This window comes from Hyperoodon ampullatus (assembly GCF_949752795.1).
Source record: "Hyperoodon ampullatus genome assembly, chromosome: 8".
Taxonomy (NCBI): Eukaryota; Metazoa; Chordata; class Mammalia; order Artiodactyla; family Ziphiidae; genus Hyperoodon; species Hyperoodon ampullatus.
Window position 1 is genome coordinate 45763326 of NC_136921.1, and position 16648 is coordinate 45779973.

Consider the following 16648-nt stretch of genomic DNA (forward strand, 5'->3'; position numbering starts at 1 on the left):
AAAAAAAAGATGAGCTTTATGAGAACACTTGTTTCTAAACTTAGACGACTAAATCTTACTTCGTGTTTTATGTGAACTCTTGTTTTCCGACCAAATGATTAAATTTTTCTTTTGAAAGATGTTTCTAGGAAATGGAATGCATTGATTTTCATCAGTTCCATTTTGCCCTTATTGTTTGACTGTTTTTTTTAAACCACATTTTGTCTTAATTTTAGCTATAAAAAAATGAATAGCACTTTTCAAAAGACTATCCATGCAGCTGTTGTACTGTAACATTAGCTGTTTTATAAATAATAATCAATAGTTTGGTAAGAACAACATGCAAGTAATAGTAATAATAAAAATTTTATATCTAACCTCCCGTTTTCCCTCTTAAAGAGCATTATATTCATTCATACTGTTATTTATATTAACAGATTTCTACAGACTAAAATTTTTTGCTAACTTTTACAAAACTTTCCTAAATTTTTATAAAACTATATATTGAAAAATAAACCAAGTTTTTGGAATTTTGCTTTACTGAATGGGCTAGTGGCTAATGTCAGTTCCAAATAATAGTTTGTTTAATTCTTTCCCAGGAATTATCTATACAGTAAATATGCTACTATTGAATAAGACAGCAGGAGTTTTTTCTAATCCATCAAAAAGGAATATGTATGAATTTCTAAGAAGTTTTAATTTTCATCCTGGAAAGCTATTTCTTCATAAACTAGTTTTGGGAATTGAAACCAGTTGTGATGATACAGCAGCTGCTGTGGTGGATGAAACTGGAAATGTTTTGGGAGAAGCAATACATTCCCAAACCGAAGTTCATTTAAAGTGAGTAGACATTATCTTGGTAGTTTCCACTTTTTTTTGGAAAAATAAAATGAAATAATTTTTTTTGTATTTATTACATATAAAAGTTAAATTTTAAGAACTAATTTCTTCTTTCATGCAAAAGTTTCTAATAACTGCTGTAGAAAACCTTAAACCCCTCAACCTGGCGTTTAAGGAGCTCCACAATAAGGTCCCAACCTTAGCTAATCCTGTTGCCAAAAAGAAACTAAACTCCAATATTTATCCATGATTTCCCCTCATGCCTTTTCCTCTTTTGTCCACCTGTGTGTTCCATGGTCTCAACTGAAGTCCTAGGAAAGTATGATCTGACCTCTAGCCTGTGTTTATCACTGCAAAAGAAAATCCTATTCACATTTACACATATAATTCATATTGGTACTTAAATAATAATATACTGTTGTATTAAAGCACAGAATGGTGCCAGGTTTATAAACTCAGATTTTTCCAGAGGGCCACCAGGCAGGTTACATAAATAGGTGGGCTGGGTATAATGTGGAAAATATCTATAGGAGGCCACTACTCAGCTCCAGCCAGTTGTTGCCATGCAAGAATGTAGGCCTTATGTTATTTGATTATCAGAATTTTCAAGAGAAAATGGAAATCCAGAATGTTATGGTAATATCTCCCAGATTTTAAAAATTAGTAGGTAATTCAAATATATTAAAATACCATACACTTCAGATATGCCTTCAAGCCATTAATTTACAACATCTGAATAGTGAAAAAGTTTGGTGTTTTGAGATCACAAACCTGTGTGTGAATCATGAATTAGTGATTGGTATTGGCTCTGACTTTGGGAAGTTCCTGATCCTCTCTGATTCTGTTTTCACATCCATAAAATGGGAAAGATAATACCTGCCTTATAGGATTGTGGGGTGCATAATAGAAATAATACAGAATATTAGAAATAGTATACGTGAAGAGGCAGAGTAGGCCTCTGATGGTTACATATTATATGGAAGGGACTGTGTTAGGTCTTAATAAGGCACAGTGAAATACTAGCAAGTCCTTGCCTTTAAGAAGCTTAACCTAATCTTTGAGACATGGTATGTAGACCTACAAGGAAAGTTAGCAGTGCAAGGCAGCATAAAGTGAGTATCAAAGAAGTAGTGCAGACAATAACTTATTACCATGCCTCAGTTTTACAGTCCTTTCATTATTTTGGGGTGTATTGGACATTTGAACATGTAAATGTTAGCTGCACAGAAAGGCCTACCCTAACCACTTAATCTAAATTAGGTACTCCCACCCTGTTTATTCTATATACCATATCCTGCATATTTTCCTCATAATTCTTTTCATAATTTTTATGTTTGTTTACTTATGTACAGTCTTTCCCCCAATAGACTCTCAGCTCCATGGTGACAGGGGCTGCGTCTGTATTAACTGCTACACTATGCCTAGTGCCCAGCATAGCACCTGACATGTTGCAGGGGTCAGTGGCCTTGAGAGATAGTTAGGCCTTCAATGAAAGAGGATGGAAAGAATATTGTAGGCTGAGAGAGCATCACTGGCAAAGGCAAAGAGGTGAGAAAGTACTGGACAAACAGTTTAGCTAGCGCATGAGTCACTTGAGAGGAATATATAGGTAAATAAGCTATTTGGTACCATCTCCTCAGCGCATCTTATCATTTATTAAATACCTACAATTGCAAGGCAGCATCTGAGGCACTGTGGGTACATATATATGATCCTTTCCTCTGAGCAGCTTACCATATAAAGTGGTTTACATTCTGGTTCAGCCACTGACTGGTTTTGAGACCTTGCACCATTTTCTATGTCTCAATGTCCTTATCTGTGAAATGGGGATAATAATGACAACCAGCTTATAATATTGTTGTGAAGGTTAAATGTGAATTCTTTTAAAGCATTTAGTGCAGTCTTGACAAATAGCAAGGGCTCAAAAAAACCTACCTATTACTAGTAACAACAGTACTTCTCTTACTACTATAAATAAGTGAAGAAGGCAGATAGGTAAATAGGTCATTGTAAAACAGCATGGAAAGTGCAATAATAGAGGATTGCTTGGAAGAGGAGCTCTTTCTTTTGAGCCAGAGACCTGAAGGACAATCTTGACACTTCTCCCTCACCACTCTGTACCCAAATCAGTCATCTAGTCATAGTAAATCTACCTCCTAAATATTTCTTGAAACTTTTCCTCCCACTTTCCACTTAGTTCAACCCCTTATTGTCTCTTGCCTGGACTCTTGGCTCCAGTCTTCAGGCTAAATGGTTTCACTGCCTCTTTATTAGCTTTGTTCTTTAATCATCCACTTTCCATACTGTCTACAAATTATTATTTGATTATTAATTAATTGATTTTATTAATCATAATTAATTCTTTGAGAATAAAGCCATGGTCTTATTCATCTCTTTTGTCTCTGATGCTTAGCATAATCCTTAGAAGATAATACATAGAAGAGGCACAGGAAGGAAGGGGAGTAGGCAAGTAGGAGGAGGAAGAAATGAGTAGGAGGGAGAGGATTTGGATTTAAAGTCTCCCAAATTCCAAGAAAGTAAAAGCTTTTGAGTAGGTGAGTGATGATGTCAGCACTGTGCTTTTTTTCTGGCAACACCATATAGAACAATTCCAAGGATCAGAGAATGTATCTAGGGAAGTACAGTTAGAAGGCTTTGAATAGACTGAGTTAATGAGAGCTTTTCGAACTTGGTGGTGGCAGTGGGACAGTGCTGACCTTATCAATGGTGATAAGCTTAATTAAATGTGGAAAGTAAGAGAAAGAAAGGAGATAAAGATAAGCCTGGAAAAACCCAAGTGATTAGGAGGTTATTGATGCCATTAACAGAATTGAGGAATATAGGAGAAAAAGTCACTTTGAAGAATTAAGGAAAATGGTATTATATTATGGATGTGTTGAAATAAGATCATTTCTTTTAAATATTGCCCTCACTGACTGACACAGTACATATTTTAACTATTAAATATTCATTGAATGCCGTGTATATAGATCTTACAACATCAATGTTTGAAGGTTTTTTTGGGATTAGAGGTACATCTTGCAGACCCTCTATGGTTTTGCTCTGCCTCTCTGATCAGTCACATTGCTGGCACATTTTTTGCTAACAACTTTGCCTTCTAATTCTTCATTCTTGACATTTGGAGTGGTCATCCACTGCTTGTCCTACATGGACCAAAAATCAAAATTACCAATCCAATTAAAGATTGGATTTCAAACTTTATTTCAGGATTTCAAGCTGTCTGCCGTCCTACCATGAGCTCAAGTGCAGTGTGTTTAAAAATAAACTCGTCTTCTTCACAAAACTGTCTTCATGTTTCTCTCTGTTAGTATTTCTTTTCTTCCAGTCAGATAGATTAATTTTCCTAAAATCCAGTTTTATCCTGTCCTTTCCTTATTCAAGACTCCTTCCTTAGAATGCTTCTCAAAATTATTTTGGTGATTTCATTTATCAAGAAACAAATCCATAGGAGTTTGTTGTATACAGTTTTGAAAAGTCAGAGACATTAAATAACATCCTTAATCACTGCATGGTGAGTTCTTATAATGTACTGCACATTATAAGGCACACATAATTTGAAAATACTTGACTTACTAATGTGTTTAGCTATATAATGGTTAATTTGAAAACGTGCCTTCAGCCATAATATATACTTTTTCTTTCTCTATTTTTACAATCTTAAAATTATAAAAAGCTGTTTTTTTATATCTTTCAGAACAGGTGGGATTATTCCTCCAGTAGCTCAACAGCTTCATAGAGAAAATATTCAACGCATAGTGCAAGAAGCTCTCTCTGCCAGTAAAGTCTCTCCAAGTGAACTCTCAGCAATTGCAACTACCATAAAACCAGGACTTGCTTTAAGCTTGGGTGTAGGCTTATCATTTAGCTTACAGCTGGTAGACCAGTTAAAAAAGCCCTTCATTCCCATTCATCATATGGAGGCTCATGCCCTTACTATTAGGTTGACAAATAAAGTAGAATTTCCTTTTTTAGTTCTTTTGATTTCAGGAGGTCATTGTCTTTTGGCATTAGTTAGAGGAGTTTCAGATTTTCTGCTTCTTGGAAAGTCTTTGGATATAGCGCCAGGTGACATGCTTGACAAGGTAATTATTTAAGAATTAATATCTCTATTCTTTTTTGTTAAGGTGTCTGTTTCAGCTAAATAGTAATAGATACACTACTGCTATTCATCTAAATATTTCTGAGTAATATCATTTTAGACTGAAAAAAATTATGTGCAGTAGTAAAAAAAAAGAGTAGTACATAATTTTATAAAAGATCCCTTCTTACCCGTTCCGAATAAAATGATATGAGGTTTACATCAGTATATAAAGGCTCAAATAGTTTGTATATACACTTTTTTAAATCAAATAACATAATATATGTGAAAGAAAGTGCTTTGTGAAGTGTAATGTACCTTTAAAAAGCGAAATAAGAGGATATATAAAGATAACATAAGGACATTAAAGATGCACAAAGTTCTATTATTAAATGTTATAGTTGCTGACACCACTGACAAGCAGATTTCTTTTCCTTTGTTTTAGAATCTTAAAGCCTACTGCCTTATACAAAAAACCTGTTGCCAACAGCTGAAATGATTGGAAGAAGTAGGACAGGTTCTTATTTTTGAAGTTCATCATTAAGCAATCATTGTCATTTTCAAACCTATTTTCCATCCCCAGTAGAAGAGCAAAAGTAGATAGGAAGGCAGTGATTGGCCACTATTGATCAGGTTGTCAGAAACAGCAAGATTGTCTGTCTTGACTGACCACCAGCTCTGGTCCATGTTTGTAAAAGTATTGCATGTCTTATTCACCCAGGGTAAAATTCATTTCCTTTGCACCCTGGTTTCAAAATGTACAGTTTCATGACATTACAAAAATTTTTGTTTGTTTTTGATAGGTAGCAAGAAGACTTTCTTTAATAAAACATCCAGAGTGCTCCACTATGAGTGGTGGGAAGGCTATAGAACATTTGGCCAAACAGGGAAATAAATTGCATTTTGATTTCAAACCTCCCATGCAACGTGCTAAAAACTGTGATTTTTCTTTTTCTGGACTTCATCACATTATTGATAAGATGATAATGCAAAAGGAAAAAGAAGAAGGTATATTTCTAATTAGTAAAGTTGGACAAATAAGTAGTACTGGATTGTACCTAAAAATACCTGCTCATTCCTGCAGGTATTGAGAAGGGGCAAATCCTGTCTTCAGCTGCAGATATTGCTGCTGCAGTACAGCACACGGTAGCCTGCCACATTGCAAAAAGAACACATCGTGCTATCCTATTTTGCAAGCAGAGAGACTTGTTATGTCAAAGTAATGCAGTACTGGTAAGTTTTGTAATTTTAGAATAGTAGTAATCCTTTACAGTATGTTACTTTTCTTCCCAGAGATTAATTGACCCTAAGCATAGGATGAAAAGATCTTTATGCCATATGCTATCCCTGACAGTATGAAATCACGTAGAATAAAAACTAACAGCCATTGGGATTTCCCTGGTGGTGCAGTGGTTAAGAATTCGCCTGCCAACACAGGGGACGTGGGTTCGAGCCCTGGTCTGGGAAGATCCCACATGCCGCGAAGCAACTAAGCCCGTGCACCACGACTACTGAGCCTGCGCTCTAGATCCCGTGAGCCACAACTACTGAGCCCGTGTGCCTGGAGCCCGTGCTTCGCAACAAGAGAAGCCACCAAAATGAGAAGACCTCTTGCCACAACTAGAGAAAGCCCACGTGCAGCAACGAAGACCCAATGCAGCCAAAAATAAATAATAATTTTAAAAAACAAAACAAAACTTTTAACAGCCAATCCCTGTACAGGCCTGGCGGCTTTATAGGACATCTGTATAGCCTGTGTGGCAAAAAAGTTCAAGGCTGCATCTTATTGAATTTAAAAGAGGGTTTACAGTATGAAACAAAATGCAGTATAACCGCTGTCATTATTGAAGGAAAAATAGGCTGTTTCCTTCAGATTTATGTTCCTTTGATGAAATCCCTTTAAATGTGCTTAAAAGCCTTGATAAATTTCCTGTGTAACTGTATCTTAAACTTCATTCTTTGGAAAATTGTAAAGCAAGAAAAATATTTAAATGGTAGGTTCACAAAATGGAATATTACACAAATATCAAAGGTAATAGTTTAAGAATTATGTAGTAAAATGAAAAAAAATGCTTTTAAGTGAAAACTGCAGGGTCTAAAATACTGTACTATGATTGTAATGAGAAAAGGGTTAGAAGAAAATGTACAAAAATGAAAGTGATCATATGGTAATATTGAAATTTTGGGTGATCTTTGTTTCTTTTGCAAATGTTTATTATATAGATATATCACTTGCTCATTACCCACCTACCAAAATGTGATATTGTCTTACTGTATAATGCTGGTACTTCCCCCAGGTTTAGCTCACAGCTTAGCTCATATTCATGTGTGATATTTGTTAATTTTGGTTTTCTCAACTTTTTCAGGTTGCATCTGGAGGCGTTGCAAGTAACTTACATATCCGAAAAGCTCTGGAAATCGTGACAGATGCAACACAATGCACTTTGTTGTGTCCTCCTCCCAGACTGTGCACTGACAATGGCATTATGATTGCGTGGTAAGCCATAGATGTTTGTGCTTCACTCATAATTATGCAAATATTAATTGCCATTTCATCATGCTAAATTTTTTTCCTTTAAATCTTGGGCTAGTTATTTTATTTTTATTGATTCTTATTTAGGAATGGTGTTGAAAGATTGCGTGCTGGCTTGGGCATTTTACACAGCACAGAAGGCATCCGCTATGAGCCAAAGTACGTGGTACCATTCATAATCTTTATGCAAGTTGCATTGTAAAAGTCAAAGCCTGGATTTTGCTTTTATATTTGAGGTTTTCATTGACACTCTGGTGGTACTTGAAGAAAGAGTACATTAATTTTTTTCATCTAACCTAAGCGTTAGATACCTTATAAGAAATATTTTTGTTATAGCATTAAATTATATAAATGTTGACAAATCATAGGTTAGAAACAGGCAGTGGGTAAGGATGATGAATTCCCTCATTGGGGACCAGAATGGAAACCATGTCCATGACCTGGACTTTTGCAGTGTTAGGACCATCTCAGCATCAGCTGCCGTGCTGGAAACTTAAGGAAAATGTGCAAAAAGCATTCAGGTGTGAGACTGGGTTGTGAGTATACTTCTCCACAGGCAGCTGAGAAATGGCCAAAAGATAGCTGTTTTCTGCAAGCCTTATTTCCTCTCCCAAATCAAAGTTCCTAGGAGTAGCACAGTTTTTCAATTTGTTATCAAGTTCTGGTCTAAGCTAATTCTGGAATAGTAAAAACAGTAAAGCATGATTATGTTTCATAATCTAACATAATTCTGTTTTCAAGAGTGTTTCATCTGCTGTTTTAAACTTTTCAGCATTTTAATATATAACTATACGTATGTGAACCATAGACTATTAAGGCTGATCATAAATGAACAGAGTTTAGTTAGTAGTGACTAAACTACTAGTAGAAAGAATCCCTTAAGTTGATGGCCTAGCCTCAGGTAGAATCTACCATCTGATCCAACACTGCCTTCTTGTGGCAGTGTTGAGACTGGAGATGATGGCTTTTTTTAGGTTGGGGTCCATTTGAAGCCTTGTATAGGGCAACATTGTACAAAAGCAGAAATCTGAGGCCAAAAGTATTTATTGAGGAAGAACAGAGAAAGAGGGTAGGATCTAAGACCTCTCCTGCCACCAGTGACAAAGGAAGGTAGAAAAGGAGCAAGCTAGCTTTTGAAACCTCAGAGAAGAACGGTAGAAACCTGGAGAATTTCTGAAGTTGGAATAAATGCAGGTCTGACTTTGTATGGTAAACTGTTTTTACCCTGTTAGCTTTGTAGAGCATTATAAGGCAATTTTTTGTTATTTCTGTTTCAAGTTTTTATTTATTTACAGTATTTGAGAGAGAACTCTTTCAAAAACATCTCAACCCCAAACTCATTGAATTGTATGCATTAAATATTTATAGCTTTTAACATGTCAATTATACCTCAAAGTGGTTTTAATAAATTGTCCAATTTAGATTTTTAGCCTTCCTTCACCCATTATTCTGGTTTGAGGTCCTATTGTATTTTTATGTGTTCAAGAACCACCATCACATATAATCACTTATACACTAGATACATATATTGTTTGTCAGAATTCTAAGCAGGTAGTTTGCAGAGCTAGTAACAGATCAGTAAACAAATAATATAAAATAATTTGAAGTAATGTGATTTGTCTGATTTTGATGCAGATGTCCTCTTGGAGCAGATATATCAAAAGAAGTTGGAGAAGCTGCCATAAAAGTACCACGATTAAAAATGAAGATTTGATTTTTGCTTTTCAAAAAAATCCCTAAAGGTAGTAGTAAAGTTTTGATTTTTTTATATCAAATATATAATACTAATTGTTCATCAAGACTTCTTTGTTATCCTTTTTATGTTTGATGTTTAACCTGCTCTTCTGAGAGACTATAATAATATGTTATAGTCTTAGAAGGGAGTATAGGGTTTTTATTATTATAAAAAACCAAATAAAACATCTTGTGGGAAAAAGAATATACTGATATTGGCAAGTAGAAAGAAAAACCTTGGAAAAAATATAGCAATTCTGCTAAATCCTGGCCCCATATTATACAGGCATAGATCTTTACCCCCCTTTTTCATATCAGGATACATTAGCCTGACTTTTCTAATGATAGAGCAATTTTAGAAAGGTAGCCAGGTCAAAGTCATGTCAACTCAAGAATTCTAAGTCAAAACAAAAGAATATATGTTAGTAATTATAAAAATATATATATTATTTGGTATCTTCTCTGGAGCAAATGGGATTTCTATACATTTCTTTAAACGGGATTTTAAGAAATATGACATGCAAGTAATCCCTCGAGTGTATATTGTACTTTTTAGTTGGCCACATATATTCACATTCATTATTTTATTATTATTATTATTTTTTTTTGGCAGTATGCGGGCCTCACTGTTGTGGCCTCTCCTGTTGCGGAGCACAGGCTCCGGATGCGCAGGCTCAGCGGCCATGGTTCATGGGCCCAGCCGCTCCGCGGCCTGTGGGATCTTCCCGGACCGGGGCACGAACCCATGTCCCCTGCATCGGCAGGCGGACTCTCAACCACTGCGCCACCAGGGAAGCCCCACATTCATTATTTTAGAAACTATATTTAATCAGTGAAAATATATGAGGTGAAAGGGGCTGTTTTATTTTTGGATAATGTCCTTTGACTCTGACTTTTACTGCAGACATCATAACAGTTCATGACTTTTTTTCTGCCCAGATTAAAATAACTGAATGTACTGTCCTTTGAATATAAGGATGATGCTACTAACTATTTAATGTCCTTTGAGAGATTTTGCTAGTAGAGATTTATGTTACATCATCCATACTGGATCAAATTGTTAATTTTCTAATCAGTGACTTGCTTTATTGAGAAACTAAAGGTTAAGGATAAAAATCTAGAATGAAAAAATTTCTTATTTTAATCCTTCCTTAAGGTGACCTTCCCTTTTGGGAAATTCCATAAGTAATTCTTTTTTCTAGAATTGTGATCATAGGATATTGCTTTATGATCCTCCATTTTATCCTGGAAATATAATTTATATGAGAGAACATATAGAAATAGCAACATTTATAAAGCTTACATTCTTTGATGTTGAGGTACAGGTATGATATAATTGGTTTGTAACTATAATTTAGAAGAAACTATTAGTTTGTGAATTCACCTTTTACATTTGGATTTGTATTCTGTATCATGTGAATCTAAATTCACAGAAAGTGTATTTGCTTTAGCTGTTACAATAAGGGTGCATATAAACTATGGAAGAAAATTGACCAAAATTTTTTCCCACCATCACAGATTTCATAAAATAGGAATATCTATAATCTAAGTTCTTAAAATTTCTAAGTATCAAAACTATTCCAGATGCTACAAACACACATGTCAAAATTAAGTTCATGATATAAATCAGGTAAACTACAGATAAAGAAAACAAGGAAATTCTGGAAGCATTCCATATATTTAGGTCTTTCAGTATTTAGCCAGAAGAAAGGAAGAGAAAGGGAGAAACACTGAACTCTATATTGGCAAGCATGTGTGCCAGAGTTAGCTTATAGTACAGGTAAGAGGCAGGCAATTTGCTGAAACTCTCTATATATTGAGGCCTTTCTCATCTTATGTATAATTTTTAAAAATAAAAAGAAAGTGCAGGGTAATAAAAGTAATCTGTATTTTGGGGCTGTACTTAAGGAGAAATACTGTAAAGTTTTAAGCGTGGTAGGATGGTCCGGCTAGGCCAAGATACTCAGGAAATGTCTATGTTACTTAATGCAAAAAAACCCTGATCATCAACTTTGAAACCACCTGAAGCCAGTTTCAAAGCTCAAAGTTTGCTGTCTAAAGGCTTTTTTTTTTTTGAATGTCTACAGAGGCTTAATGTTTCCAATGATATGAATTCTTAACAGTGCTGAATAAATGACACAGGTTTGTATCATTTGAATTATTTATCCCTTTCTAGTATAAAATATGCCATTCTTCTCAGAATTCCACCAGGAAGTTGTGACTCAGAGCTATTAAGATAATTTTGAATCGAATTTGAAGATTAAAGTGGTCTCTTATTGTACAGTGGTTAAGAGCACAGGCTTTGGACTATGGCACACAGAAAGCCCTGAGTACCTGTAGCTGCAGTCACCACCATCATTACTGTTATGTTAAGGCATGTTGGAGAAAATAACGGCTAATTAATGTATGTGTTCACTGCAGCCCAGGTAGACTATAGAGACAATTGAGCAAAGTGGACAGAGAAAAATGGTGGCTCTTTAAAGGACCCACTGAAACCTAGTTAGCTTTTATATCAAATCCATTTGCTGCTGTAAAAATATGAGAAGCAGACATACATCAAAACTTGCACTTACTGGGGCTTCCCTGGTGGCGCAGTGGTTGAGAGTCCACCTGCCGATGCAGGGGACACGGGTTCGTGCCCCGGTCCGGGAAGATCCCACATGCCGCGGAGCGGCTAGGCCCGTCAGCCATGGCCGCTGAGCCTGCGCATCCGGAACCTGTGCTCCACAACGGGAGAGGCCACAACAGTGAGAGGCCCACGTACCGAAAAAAAAAAAAACAAACTTGCACCTACTGGAAACAATACTGGTTGGGCAAAGACATCACATGATTCTAAGCCACAAAGAATGTCATCTATTCCAGCTGCAAACCAAAGATACTCTGTACGTATGGAGAATGGTCAACAGTGGTGGCCACACTTTTTAGCCATACTTTTGTGCTTGATGGGAAATGATTTCAAATTTTTTTTTAGTAAAATGTTTTTAAAAATATACATTTCAGATTTTAGAAGACTTGTGTACCTGTAGTATTTATCATTGAATATCTTAAGGTAGTACAGTGAGTGTTAACATGTAGCCTACTTTGAATCAGGTCTTTTTAGCCCAGCATACCAATTTAAAAATGTTTCTTATTTTAAAATGTTTCTAACACTTGATATATACACTAATTGTGCCACTTGTGTCAGTTGCTATATCTTAATAGTTTTAAGTGCAGGCATTCTATTATAGAAAATTCTACTTATTTTTTGAAACCATAATTCTGGCCTGATGTTAAATTCCAGTAGACATGCTAAGGAAAATTTGTTAAGCATCAATATCAAGAACTTCCATTCAAAAAGATTACTCAGTTATGTATATTTTACCACAATTAAAAATAAAAAAATTTAAAAAATTGCTCAGGAGTCCTTTTACACTAAAATGTTTTTAATTAGCCTTCTGCAGGCTCCGGATTAGCTTTCTGTACATGTTTCCCAAGTTGGCTCAAAAGCACTATTCTTGGTCTTGATACAGTTGTGATATCTGATGAAATTGCAGGTGAAAAGGAAAAAATATTGTGAGAAACAGTGGTCTGTTTTGTTTTGAAGAGTCCCATGAAGTTAGTTACAGGAGTTATAAAAGTCAAAGAATCTCTTGGTTGAATTTTGGGTTTTAATTTTCTTCGGTGCTCTTTCCCTAAAAATTAGAGAGCCACAATTAAGTGTCTCTTTCTTAAGCCTAAAGGCCCTAGGTATAGTCTCATTGCTTTTAGTTCTATATATTTCTGTTTTCTTCACATCACTAAGACATACTAAGAGAACAGATCAGTAGCTTCCAGACTTTCAAATGCCAGAGTGCAAAAATTTGTGGGGATCAATATACAGTTGCCAACTTTTTATTATGCCAAGTTTGCACTAGCGAAAGAATAAATGCCAGCTACTTTAAACACCGTTTTGTAAAAGAAGGAATATTTTAATGTCAATAGAAAGTGTAAAAGGCATTATCTCAAAATGGAGGACTTTACTTGAATGAAATTAACTTTATCAGAAATTTGATTGTCCTTATTTTTTCTTATGTTACTACAAACTTGTGAAAACTTTATCAGACCGATACTGGTATACATATTGTTATTCAGAAACCAATATTAAAGTGAAGGAATAATGGAACTGGCTTTATTCTTTTATGTAAATTACTCTTACACTAAAGAAGCTATACAAAAACCAGACGTTCTTCTACCCATGAGATTCAGAAATAATAGCCTCCCACACATGCTTAGCTTCCCTCATATCTCCCTGAATAAATGAAGTTCTTTCCTCTCCTTTTCTTTTCTTATTCTCTCTCTTTCCATTTGTGACTCCAGCAAAGTGATCTTGATTTCAAAAGGTTCTATTTTTGCTTTTGACAGTAAGGTAATATACCAAGTAAGACTGATTTTGGTCCTACACTATGCACACATGAACAAACACTAAGCATATACATAAAACCAGTAAGTAATTTATTTTCCCCATTACATGTCTGATAGGAATTGATGAGTAACATTATAAGATCTAGACTCTGATCTCGCAGGCCTAGGCCACTCAGCCATCATCTGCCAACTTTGTATAAAACTGTACATAGTATCAGTGGAAACTGGTCTCTGCCCTAAGAACTTATAAGATAGACAAGTTGTACATGAAACAGAATAATAGCAAGATCGTAATTAAAGTCATATTTACATGTTGTTTCAATAATGACTTCTATGCATGTCTTGTAGGAAAAAGCAAAGAGGGATTTCTGTCAAGTGATATTATTAGGGAAGCCTTAAAAGAAATGATTAACATGGGCTTGTAAATGGGAAGATATTTTAGGTATATAGAATTAGAAAAGCATAAGTATACAGGTAAACATTTTTTTGATAGTCCCTACATTTTGAATTCTTAGAAATGAACAATTATAAAGTGTCAGGGCTAGAAAGTATAAAAGAAAAATCAATTACCTTTTTTAAAGACAGGAATTATGGATGGCCCTCCATTTTTCTCCAGACTAAAAGGAAAACATTTTTATCACAAAAACTAGATATATATAAAGACTTCGTACACCCAGCTACCATGTTCAGTGCCAAATGGTCTAATTTATACGTTACCTGTACTAACTATGCATGTTACCTGTAGGTGTTTTATATTCTGTCACTCGTTGACTCGCTTATCACCCAAAACATTTGGAAGAGTAAATCTGCTTGAAGTGATCAGGGAAAGCTCCATGGAAGAAGAGACACTTCAGTTAGATTCTGAAGAAAATAGGTCTTTAAATGGATGAGGTGGGGGGGGCGGGTATTCCAGATAGAGGGAATAGGATATGAAAAATTACATACTATAAAACAGTATGGATGGGCTTCCCTGGTGGCGCAGTGGTTGAGAGTCCGCCTGCCGATGCAGGGGATGCGGGTTCGTGCCCTGGTCTGGGAAGATCCCACATGCCGCGGAGCGGCTGGGCCCGTGAGCCATGGCCGCTGAGCCTGTGCGTCCGGAGCCTGTGCTCCGCAATGGGAGAGGCCACAACAGTGAGAGGCCCGCATACCGCAAAAAAAAAAAAAAAAAAAAAAAAACAGTATGGCAAGTTCAAAGGGCACTAAGTAGTCTGGTGTGATTGGAATTAAAGGTATCTGGAGACATGATGGGAGATAAGGTTGGAGAATAAAGATCAGGTCATTTTATGTATTAAGAATAAGAGAAAATTTAAACTTTATTTTCAAAGCAATGTAATACCTATGAAATGTTTCAAGCCAAAGAATAACAAGGTATACCTAAGTTAATATGATGTGTGTGGCTTTAAAAGAAGTATTATTTTAATCATCATCCTGTATACATGTAACATATAAATATGGTATTACACAATTTCCCTGGTAATAAAATGTTAAGTCTTGATTAAAGTTAAAATGTTAAAACTGCTTATCACAAATGTGTTCCTGGTTAATTTGATGAGGAACATTTGCTGTTGTCAACTTTACTGAGGCACAGGCCCAATCTATTCAATAGGCCAACTTCATGACTATAGGGTCACGTGAAACTAGCTACTGTTAGGCTCAGAGTACTTTCATGCAGGGTCAGTTAACAGTAAAATTATGGCTCTCTACATACTTCAAAATTTATATGTCCAAAGACTCTTCTAATCTGCCATTCTTGGGGCTGAATAGGGGTGTGGGAATAGAGAAGTGGAATATACTCCAAAACAATGATGTTGTGATCCCAACCAAAATCAATCTACTTCAGGTTTCCAGTAGTGGAATCAAGGAATATTTTGTGGAACTTAATCTTTTAGTGCGTTTCCCATAGTTTCATTTAAATCAAATTCCTTTATAGGATTGTTATGAAAATTAAAGGGACTAGTCTATGTAAATGCTTTAAGGAGAGTGCATAGAATTATTATTAGTTATGGGAGTAATTGTTATTTGCTTACCAGTTCCACCTCACTTGGTAGCCATTCCTATAAGTTTACTGACCACTTGTTACTGCTTATAATCCTGAAAGTTGAGCGTTCACAACTCCAGAGGGTGCCATTCACCTTACAGTCATAGATTTGTATGGTTACTACAACCATTTTCCAGGGGATGGCAGTAAAGTGTACTGAGGAAGGGGCATCTTTTTCTAATTCCCAAAAAGTTGCCGTATGGGCTAGCTGTGGGAGTGACTGTAAAATAATACTTCCATTATTTAAACTAAATTAATTTTTTGAACTGGTAAATATTTCTTTTAACATTGTCAATTAAAGCAATTGTAATTTAGTTTTCCCTGGCTTATTATATAAAATTAGATAATCAGTTTGGGGTTTTCAGTTTTTCAAAGAATTCAAATTAAAGTGACTCTGAAGATATACTCATTTTTCTCTATACTTAAAATTGACTTATAGAACCATGATACACTGTTGGGTCCTATTCTCTTCTATTATTGTAGAGTTAATAACATATCTTGAGTAGTTCTGTTTCCTATATGTAAATAGCACTATCTGCAGAGACTTGTCATTCAGCTACAATTACAGAAGAAAAGAAAATATGTCCATTGTAAGGATACTCTCCTCTTCTCTCTTTTTTCAGAAACTTAAGTTCATGATAGAACTACAACACTGAGGCAAAATCGTCTGAATAAATGCCTGGCAAACTTTGCCATAACTTGAACCACAGGGTCTGATTTAGCCCTGTTTCTGCCCTGGGAATTTGGCCTAGCTTTGGATCAAGTCTAAGAGTCCCATTTGATGCCAAGGTCATAGTGACATTCCTGGTTGCCTCAGAGCTCTCAAATATACTCCAGTCTACAAAAAAATGGCTTCCTGGATCAGACTTGGAGGCAACCAGTCTTCCAGAAACTTTTCTGAAACGTGGATGAATAATCCTGGCCAGACAGGATCCCCAAGATCAGGTTGTATTCTTGTCTGCACTTACAATTCTGTTGCTAACTCAGAATTAAAACAGGCTTTGGCAGTGGACATTTAGAATGAAGTGTATCCTTTGTTTTA

At 35.6% G+C, this 16648-nt stretch overlaps 2 protein-coding genes across 2 annotated transcripts in view; one reads left to right on the forward strand and one right to left on the reverse strand.

Annotated features, from left to right (window-relative positions):
• Positions 1-598: 598 nt before the first annotated feature.
• OSGEPL1 (O-sialoglycoprotein endopeptidase like 1) lies at positions 599-16522 on the forward strand (the record flags this gene model as incomplete). The annotated part of the gene is made up of 8 exons (XM_079710725.1): positions 599-819; positions 4535-4922; positions 5722-5926; positions 6003-6151; positions 7285-7415; positions 7539-7610; positions 9087-9193; positions 16230-16522. The coding sequence occupies 7 exons, from the start codon at positions 599-601 to the stop codon at positions 9163-9165; spliced, it is 1245 nt and encodes a 414-aa protein (XP_079566851.1). The 3' UTR covers positions 9166-9193; positions 16230-16522.
• Positions 12612-16648, reverse strand: part of ANKAR (ankyrin and armadillo repeat containing) — a gene marked incomplete at both ends in the record, with an annotated part of 72592 nt that continues 68555 nt past the window's right edge. The window contains 2 exon segments of the mRNA XM_079710723.1: positions 12612-12856; positions 14136-14182. Of these exon segments, the coding sequence (XP_079566849.1) occupies positions 12612-12856; positions 14136-14182 (292 nt within the window).